This window comes from Gekko japonicus, unplaced genomic scaffold (assembly GCF_001447785.1).
Source record: "Gekko japonicus isolate JY-2015 unplaced genomic scaffold, Gekko_japonicus_V1.1 scaffold1137, whole genome shotgun sequence".
Classification (NCBI taxonomy): Eukaryota; Metazoa; Chordata; class Lepidosauria; order Squamata; family Gekkonidae; genus Gekko; species Gekko japonicus.
Genome location: NW_015175393.1, coordinates 500245 through 510535, shown reverse-complemented (window position 1 = coordinate 510535; position 10291 = coordinate 500245). Strand labels below are relative to the sequence as shown.

The 10291-nt window shown below is 42.4% G+C and overlaps 1 protein-coding gene across 1 annotated transcript in view; it reads left to right on the top strand.

The window, feature by feature from the left end:
* The window catches only part of GLUD1 (glutamate dehydrogenase 1), a 43649-nt gene extending 34333 nt beyond the window's left edge, over nt 1-9316 (top strand). Inside the window, exons 6-13 of the mRNA XM_015425663.1 lie at nt 336-515; nt 2914-3051; nt 3707-3844; nt 3989-4069; nt 4981-5104; nt 6732-6823; nt 7589-7651; nt 8370-9316. Of these exons, the coding sequence (XP_015281149.1) occupies nt 336-515; nt 2914-3051; nt 3707-3844; nt 3989-4069; nt 4981-5104; nt 6732-6823; nt 7589-7651; nt 8370-8489 (936 nt within the window). The 3' untranslated portion in view covers nt 8490-9316. The remainder of the gene's footprint in view (nt 1-335; nt 516-2913; nt 3052-3706; nt 3845-3988; nt 4070-4980; nt 5105-6731; nt 6824-7588; nt 7652-8369) is intronic.
* The last annotated feature ends 975 nt before the right edge of the window (nt 9317-10291 follow it).

Below are 10291 nucleotides of genomic sequence, written 5' to 3'. Positions count from 1 at the left end.
GAACTTTGATGGAAAATATACTTTAAAAAAAGCTTTAAAAAGTGATATCAAGATTAAGTTCAGTAACTCCCTCCCAAGGGGCAGTTGTTCATTGTTCTAGTAATCATTCCTCTGATCATTAATTAAATGCATTTTACCTTAATAGGGAAATGCTTTCTAATTAATGAAATACCGTATTGTTAGTGAACTGAACTGGTGTTTGAAGAGGTATCTAGGTATTTCCTTACCTCTAGTAGGGCTAAAATTCATTTGGCAGGTCCTTAACTTATTAAAATTCATGGGCGTCTGTCAAAATGTTCTACAGAAAACTCTTAACTTCCTTTATTATCTTGCAGGATATCAATGCCCATGCCTGTGTTACTGGAAAGCCAATCAGCCAAGGTGGCATCCACGGACGTATATCTGCCACAGGCCGTGGTGTCTTCCATGGAATTGAGAACTTCATTAATGAAGCATCCTATATGAGCCTCTTGGGAATGACTCCAGGATTTGGAGATAAAACATTTGCTATCCAGGTACTCAGTGTAGAACAACCGCCACATGTGGGATGGGAAGTGTATCTTGCTTTACTGATTATCTTTGAAGAAGTTCTTAACTGATGCTCACCAGACAAAAATCTCGATAGCCTTCTGCCTGCAGTACCATCTTGAATGCTCTTAATTCTCAGTCATGTGAGCTGGTGAAATTGAGGGATTTTGAACAGAAGGTTTGGACACCTTCCTAGCACTCTGTAAAATCAAGGTTTCACCCAGGGCTATTTTGGGGCAGGAACGCACAGGAACGGAGTTCTGGCTGGCTCCCAAGTTGGCCACACCCAGCAGGAACTCATTAGCATAATAGGCCACACCCAACAGCAGAAACTCATTAGGATTGGCTACATTAGGGGTGTGTGGCCTAACATGCAAAGGAGATCCTGCTACAAAAAAAGGCCCTGGGTTTTGACAACAAACAAGGTAAACAGAATAAGAAGCAAAAGGTGGGTGTGGCTGGATAACCACACTTCTGGTAACATGGGGTTGCGGCCTAATGTGCTAATGAGCTGTGCTGTCAGGGGGGTGGCCTAATATGCTAATGAGTTTCTGCTGTTGGGTGTGACCTATTATGCTAATGAGTTCCTGCTGGGCTTTTTCTACAAAAAGAGCCCTGGTTTCACCAAATTATTTTATTCATTTATACCCTATTTCTGTCCCCAGTAGGGGCCCGATGCAGCTTGCAACATTCTCCCCTTCTCCATTTTATCCTCACAACAACTGCATGTGTGACTGTGTTATGTGTGTGTGAATAGCCCAAGTTCACCCAGCAACCGAGACAGGAATTCAGACATTGCATGTGACCTGAGTTGTTTGAGGCGTGTAGGAATGCCAGCTTGCACCTTTCACAAACTCTTGTCTCGTAATTGACAAAAAATCCATTCTATTCCAAGATGAGCCATCTGCTCCTGGACACTCCAGGCTTCATGAGGCAGAAAGTAACATGTTGTCAGGCTGACCTAAACGTGTACTTCTGAACAATCACTGTTCACCCAAGCGGGTTTTGAATCTTGCTATGACCGAGGTGACGCTTCTGTCATGTCCAGGATGTTGCTTTTAGATAACAGTGATCTATTTGGAGCCATGGCTGTGTCAGGACTTAATGTTGACCGTTGTTGCTGCAATAATTATAATAATGAGGGAGCTGTCTGCAAACTGTTGTAATTGGCCAATTAATCGAGCCGAGACCCGCACTGACCCTGTGGGAAAGCAATGGGAAGCTAGCACTGCCGCTGTTTGGAATGTTTGTGTTGACAAGAGCTGAAATGGGCTGGGCATGTGCCCAAATTTAAATAACCAACTGAAACCTTGGACCAAGAAACCCCCAGAAAAGTAATCAAGGAAACATGAAGGCATCATCTCTGTCCCGAAATAAGAGGACCTTTTAATTTTGAATGTCTTATAAAGTTCCTTAAGTTCCATACTGCACCAGTGCAGTGTTAACTATAACATGTAGATATTCTCGTGTAGGATTGTGGTCAGAAACTAGGTATGCTCTTCTAGTCATGTTTATAAAATGCCATCGTTCTCTCTATTTGATCCTAATTCCAGCACTACATTGAGTTTGACATTAGGGGAGGTTACATAAGAACATAAGAGACGCCAATGTTGGATCAGGCCAAAGGCTCATCCAGTCCAACACTCTGTCACACAGTGGCCAGAAATACCAGGTGCCATCAGGAGGTCCACCAGTGGGGCCAGGACATTAGAAGCCCTCCCACTGTTGACCCCCCCCCAGCACCAAGAAGACAGAGCATCACTTGCCCCAGAGCCCCTATCTATACCTTGTGGCTAATAGCCACTGATGGACCTCTGCTCCATATGCTTATCTAATCCCCTTTTGAAGCCATCCATGTTTATAGCCGCCACCACTTCCTGTGGCAGTGAATTCCATGTGTTACTTATCAGGCTTCCTGTGCAGTTGGAATCCTTCCATAATTTTCTAACCTAGGATAGCCAACTGGCAACCCTGGGCAAGTATCTGATGTCCTGGCCTCTTGTCTGTTGAGCCTGGCATTCCAGGGGGATGGTTGTATCTTGGGCAGGTGGTAAACACGGGTGGGCCAGGCAACATCCAGCTTCCCCCCTCCTCCAGTTTAAGTACTTAGATTAGTGTTTCAAACTACTGGGAACATGAATAGAAATGCTCTCAATTTTGACTTGACGAAAGCCAAGCAACGTGCTGTATTCATAAGCGAGTGATACTGAAGCTGATGGCCTTTTGTTAAAGATGCAGATGAGTGTCATGCCATGGATACCACAAGCCAAGCCGCTCAGGTGACTGTAACCAGTATGAGTCCTGTGCATCTTAGCTCTTCAAGTTTACTCGTGGAGTAGTTTTTCAGCTGTGCTGAATTTAATTCCCTTCTCTTTTTTTAAACAGGGATTTGGCAATGTGGGTCTGCATTCTATGCGGTATCTGCATCGATACGGTGCAAAATGTGTGGCCATTGGGGAAAAGGATGGTGCTATATGGAATCCCGATGGACTTGACCCAAAGGAGTTGGAAGATTACAAATTGGTATGGAAAACAGATTTTAATATTTAATATTCGTTTTATTGCAGAGTTGTGCAGCTTCGGTGCATAAAATCTTGCCAGCGGGAAGGCTATTAGAATAAATCATTTTAATGTATGTTGCAGTTCATGGAACTTGAGCAAGACTGTGATCTTGGTGGAGAGGGGCAAACTGATTGATGGTAACTTGTTACTGGCTTCCCACCTTGTAGATTTTTTTGGTTAGGAGCATTTTGAATGCAAGCACCTGATGCTTTAAGAAAACCGTTGCTGGTATTAATGTGAGCAATGCTTGCTGGTTAATATTCAGCCTCTGTCAGAGCACAGCCTGAACTTTTGCTCCTGAATATCTTGCCTCTCAAAAGTTTCGATGTAAGAACACTTCCTTTTTTAAAGGATGATATACAGGCACTGGTGTCCTTTCCCAGTGCTGCTAAAAAGATTGAAAGGAAAAGTGGTAAAGCTTAAAATAATTCAGAATGTTCTTGATTTGTAGCATGTTTGACTTGTATTTTGAAAGCTATGACAGCAACTGCAGCTTCTTCCACTAAAGCGTTGAAAGAATATGAAGCTTTGGCATAGAAGCATGTGCCTTAAATAGAAGCCTCTGTTGTATTACAATGCCTACTGGATTACAATGCCTTTTTTCCTGTCGAAACAGCAACATGGATCCATTCTCACCTACCCCAAGGCACAGGCCCTGGACTGCCACATCCTCGAAGCCGACTGTGACATCCTCATCCCAGCCGCCAGCGAGAAGCAGTTAACAAAAGCCAATGCTCGTAAAGTCAAGGCGAAAGTAAGAGGAACACACAAATTAAAACTTTTTGGCAATAGGACCTTAAATTGTGAATGCCGTCCTGTAAACACGGAGGAATTATGGAACATGAATGTAAACTTTTCATTGCTGAGCTGTAGCATTCTTATTTTTTTGTCTTCTCAGATCATTGCTGAAGGTGCTAATGGGCCCACAACTCCCGAAGCAGATAAAATTTTCTTGGAACGGAATATCATGGTTATTCCAGTAAGGTTCTCTCTTATGTACACTAATCTTGTAAAAGCATGTGCTTCCTAGAGATGTAAAATTTCTGGAAATTTTGAAGCTCGGGAAAAAACCCGTTTTTTTTCGGGGGAAACGGAAATTTTCGGATACATTGAAAAAATGCTACATTAGCATTTATTTTGTCTTTTCTAGATTGAAAGTCATTCTGTTACTTTAGGAACATAAAATATGACTATGGACATTTTTACTTGGCATGAAATTAATTAAAAATTAATTAATTAATTAAAAATTATCACAACTAGCATATTAAAAATATAGTGTATCCAAACAATTATTACAAACAGAATACCCACCCACATGCAAAAACAAAACTGAAACTTTTTTATTTTCTTCTGACAATCGCACCTCCTAAAGGAAGAAATGCATCTTGTTCTTGCATTGGAGAGTTCAATTTGTAACCTAGGACTTGCTTGTCCTCAGTGCACAGAAATTAGATCAATCTGATACCATATATATATATATATTAGAAATGATTTGGAAAATATTTGAACACCTTGTCTTAAAATATTGTATTCATCATGTTAAAATAAAACGTTCCATAATCAATTTTTTTTCTTTTGTTTTCTTTTTCCAATTTTTCGGAAAAAAACAAAGAGGCTTCAGGGAAAAAACCTGGGTTTTCCCCGAATTTTTCTAGTTTTTTCCTGGGCCTTCACATCTCTAGTGCTTCCTCTCGCCCTTGATATCATGCCAGTGATTTTCACCAGAGGTGCTTGTTAAAATGGGAACATACTTCTAGAGGACAAACATTATTCTGGCCAGTATAAAAAACCCCCTACTAAATAGTGTTTTGGATCCTTTGCACATGAATAAGTTCAATAAGGGCACATGAACAGGTGAGTTCAATTTCAAAACATTTTGTTTCCGTACAGGATCTGTATTTAAATGCTGGTGGTGTAACAGTGTCTTACTTCGAGTGGCTGAAGAACCTGAACCACGTCAGCTACGGTCGCTTGACCTTTAAATATGAAAGGGATTCGAACTACCACTTGCTCAGTAAGTCGAACAGCCTCTTCACTTCATCTGGGGAAAATGCACCAAACTCTGTTGACCTACATTATCTCTTAAGCTGCCAGGCTAAGGTGAAATCTGGAGAGAGCTCTAAGTTCCTTGTGATGGTTTGTAATCTAGCCTCTTGACAGCTAGACTTTCTCTCTTGGCTTATTTCTAATGCATTCCCGCATGGAATAATGCAATATTTGACCCTGAAGAATGGAAATTTCATTCTCCGTCAGAAAGTTATTAGCTACAACAATTTGCTACAGCAAACGTCTGTTTTTCAAGTTCCACCTTCTCCTGTGATGGTTTTCTCCATCGCCAGGTGAAAAAAATCTGAAGCGAATAAGCTGAGATGCATGTTAGCCTTGGTGTTAGGTTAGCTGAAGTCCTGTGTCAATTCCGACTTGGCTGCCTCCTCTTTGGTTAGGTTTGTTACATTCCTGGAATTTGCTCTTGTGATTAGAAACATGGATTTGGATCATAGGCAGTACAAGTGGAATTGTGCTAGATGAAGGCAGTTGTCCTACTTTGCATTGTAGCCTTCTAAGAACATAAGAGATGCCAATGTTGGATCAGGCCAAAGGCCCATCCAGTCCAACACTCTGTATCACACAGTGGCCAGAAATACCGGTGCCATCAGGAGGTCCACCAGTGGGGCCAGGACACTAGAAGCCCTCCCACTGGTGACCCCCCCCCCCAAGCACCAAGAAGACAGAGCATCACTTGCCCCAGAGTCCCTATCTATACCTTGTGGCTAATAGCCACTGATGGACCTCTGCTCCATATGCTTATCTAATTCCCTCTTGAAGCTGTCCTTGCTTGTAGCCGCCACCACCTCCTGTGGCAGTGAATTCGATGTGTTAATCACTCTTTGGGTGAAGAAGGCCTTCCTTTTATCCGTTCTAACCCGACCACTCAGCAATTTCATGGAGCGCCCACGAGTTCTTGTATTGTGAGAAAGGGAGAAAAGTACCTATACTGTGTTGCAACTGGAAGCAGTTTGCCATGTCAGTGTTCTTCGTGGAAGTAGATGTATTTTGGCAGTGCATTATTTTGGCAGTGCATTAGGGGAGCACCTTCATAACTTAAACCTAGAACAGCTCTCAGTTATGAGCCTCATAAGAATTTGGCTTCACCACAGTTGTGGCAACGGAGGGGCAGTTACATCCAGTGTTCCCTCTAAGCTGAGTCAGTGTGAGCCAGCTCACAGTTTTTTAGCCTCCAGCTCACACATTTGTGTCTTAGCTCAGGAAGGAGGGCTCCAGAGCAAACTATGCAGCAGCCAAACAGCTCAGTCACAACTTTAACGCCAGAAGCTCGCAAAGTAGAATTTTTGCTCGTAAGACTCCACAGCTTAGAGGGAGCATTGGTTATATCTGTAGTATGGAAAACATTTTTAAGTAATGTGTGAGTCGGTTTCTTCTGCTGAGATCTGCCTTCTGAGTGAGCGTAAATCTGCACACTTCTGGCATATCCTGTGGAATACACTGGAGTTTATTTCTGAGTTAAAGTGGATAGGGTTTGTACTATAAATATCACAACTAATGTATGTTTAAAGGCTTTAAAAAGCTAAAATAATGTTGCTCTCTTCAAGGTTAACTGAATTTGTTGCTTTTCCTTCCAGTGTCAGTCCAAGAAAGTTTGGAAAGAAAATTTGGGAAGCACGGCGGAACTATTCCAGTTGTGCCTACTGCCGAATTCCAGGATAGGATATCTGTAAGTAATCTGAGAGATTTTGCCCAGCATAATATACATAAATCTGCATAACTGAGAAATTATAGAGTTTTTTGCTTAAGTACAAAAAGAAACTTCCGTGTGCGACTACAAAGCTTTACATAAGTATACCTTGAGTCCAGTGGCACCTTTAAGATCAACAAAGTTTAATTCTGGGTATAAGCTTTCATGTGCAAGCACACTTCTTCAGAATTATCTTCGTTGGTCTTAAAAGTGCCACTGGACTCAAACTATGTTCTGTTTCTTCAGACCAACACAGCTACCCACCTGAATCTAAATATACCTTGCTGTTTATAGAACCAAGCAATGTAATGATAGTGTAAGGTAGTTCTGAGTAGTATATTTTACTAGATTATAGTTCTTACTTGAGACTGTAATTATGACAAGTTCTAAATTTCTGCTGCAAACCACATATGCTTACCAACATAATGTCCTGCAGTGGTGCATGATATATGCCGCTTCTGTTTGGCTCGCAGTCTAAGCATTTATGAAATCCATAATCAGCCGTTCATTTAATTCCCTTTTTTCCAGTTGCCTTTTCTAGCCTGCAGTAAACAAAACAAAAAAAATACACAGAAAAACCAAGCAAGGTATACAAGTTCAGTCCCTTAAACAATGGTATTTAAATACATGATTGAACACATGGGCTGACATCAGATCGCAGTTCCTTTCAGTGCGAGTCCTGCCACACAACAGCCTGTGTGTCTTGTAAGGTTCTATGAGATTCCCCTCTGTGTTTCAATACAGGGTGCATCTGAAAAAGACATTGTTCATTCTGGATTGGCCTACACCATGGAGCGTTCTGCCAGGGTATGTATTGTATAAACACAGTTGTGGTTCAGGGCGTGTGGAATAAAATTTTCAAGTGTCCGTTTAGGGGTTATGAGCATGCCAGGCTTCTAGTTACTACCTGCAATTCTATGTAACCATCGTAGTGAAAGAAGTCTGCACGCTCTGTCAAGAGATGCCATCGGTGTACTAGGTGCTAGTCAATGACCGTGAATAAAACTTACTTACTTACTGTCATCTCCGGTGTAGATCTTGACACCTCTTTCAGAATTTGAGTGTCCCAAAGCCTAGACATTTGAACTGCAGAAGGACAAGGGCCACTGGATTTAACAAATCTGAAGTGTCCTACTTTACTGGCTACCTCAAGGCATTTTATAAAATGAATACAAAGCCCAAGCTAATTCTGATACGTAATGTGTCGTTCAGCAGCTTCTCCAAGTCAGAATTCAGCATAATCATGTGTGTCTTCTAAAGAACATAACATAAGAACATAAGAGACGCCAATGTTGGATCAGGCCAAGGGCCCATCTAGTCCAACACTCTGTCACACAGTGGCCAAAAATACCAGGTGCCATCAGGAGGTCCACCAGTGGGGCCAGGACACTAGAAGCCCTCCCACTGTTGGCCCCCCCCCCAGCACCAAGAAGACAGAGCATCCCTTGCCCCAGAGCAAGAAGAGGCTTAGTATATCTTGTCTGCTTAGTGATAATTTTAGTGTGTGTGTGTTTCTGTTCTCTAGCAAATCATGCGCACTGCCATGAAGTACAATCTAGGTCTGGACCTGAGGACAGCTGCCTATGTCAATGCAATTGAGAAGGTCTTCAAGGTCTACAACGAAGCTGGGCTGACCTTCACATAAACGGACGGTTCCTCCACCTCCATCTTGGCTCCCTGTCGCATATCCTCTTCAGAAAGCGTATCACGAGTTTACATAACCACATGAATCCCTTTCCTTTCTCACTTCCTTATAGTGGATATGATTTTCAATTCGCTTCTGTCAGAGCTAGTCCTTTTTATAATAAAAGAGAGAAAAAAAAACCTACACGGATTTAGGGCTTCATGCTGAGACATATACCTAAAGATAACCCATTCGTCTGCATGTTTGGGGTGGGGTGGGGCAGAAGGAGTGTTTTTCATCTTGGCATTTTAAGAAGGTACCTTTTGTATTGTAAGGTTTTGTGGTCTTTGCCACAAAAGGCAACTTAGCGAAGCTTCAGATCCACACATGCAGTGTCTTGTTGGAGCCAAACAGCAAACTGTTCATGCACTTTGGTCTCAAGCGATGTAACCCTCTTAGCTTTAGCACTTTCTGAGTAAAGGCCTTTTAGGATCAATGCAGCGGCATTATCAGAGACAGAACAGGCCTCCTGCAGGGAATAACTTCAATAGGATTCTAATTTTTACGCATTAACCGAGCCAGAGGCCTGGTTCTCTTTGGCGAGTATGTTCTGTTTTTGTTTCGTTTTTTTCCTTTTTACAATCCCTGCTCCTGTTAGACGACATTTCAATCATGTACTGGGCCTCCCCTTGACTCACGTGTACTGCATGGTGCACTTATAGAGATCGGGTTGCAGGAGTTCACATTTTTATAGGCTGGAGCAGTTATCATTGTACAGGCACCCGTGGACTGACCTCTTGTGTGTTTCAGTTGCATCTCTGCATAATCCAGTTAGCTTCTTTCTTTTTTTAAAAGAGAAAACGTGTCCTTAAGCATAATTTTACATAGGTAGTCCAAAGAATTTGAGCAATGTTTTTACTCTCCTGAATTTGTGTGTTCACCAAGGCTTGTTTAGCGTTGGCTGTTGCCTCAGTGAGCAATTAAAACTGAAATAATTGGCAATGAAGGAGTCACAGGCAGCGGCTGCTACACGCCTTGTGTCGTGTCCTATCACGCTGACTTTGTTCTTTTCGTTCGGAGGTTTTTTTGCATAGGCCGAACGCAGCGTTTTAATAAGGAGGGGGCTCGAAGCAGGATTGGATCACACATTTGCCGGATGGCTTTTTGACAAGGTCTGTTGTCCGGAGGACTCCTATACAGTGCCAGATGTATTTATGTAACTGATATGAATGTTTTTTAAAGCAAACCTAAAGCCGTCCCAGGAACTCATGCCTTTTTTTCTAGCTACTTTGTAACTCATGACATAACCCGGCAATGAAAGCAATTAAAACTTGACCTTTCCAAACACAGGCTGGCTTCTGTTTCTTAACAGCTTTTTCCTGACATGTCCGAGGGGCCGGCTGGAAGCATCTTGGTCTAAATGAGACACAATGGGGTTCAGACCTCAGCTGAGTATCTTTTTAGGGGGTGGGGCATTGATGTGGCATAGCGCTAGAAGCAACACATCACCAGAAATTTCAAGATTCTCCATTCCTAGGGGTGCCTCTACAAATTAGGTGCACTGACTCCCCGACATGATCTCTCATTTTGCTTCCATGCAAGTAGCATGTATAATTCCTGCAGTGATAGCAGCAAGAGAAAGTGCTGCTGAATTCCTCGTTCTGTTTGAACCAAGAATGCTTTGGGGTCTTGGGCACCTAAGAATTGCTGCTCTGCGCTCCATCAGAAGGTATGCCTAACGATAGTGTCTGTGTTTGATCACCTGCCTTGGAGAAGACCACCAGCAGATAGTTGTCATCAATCCATAGTTGTCATCAATCCAT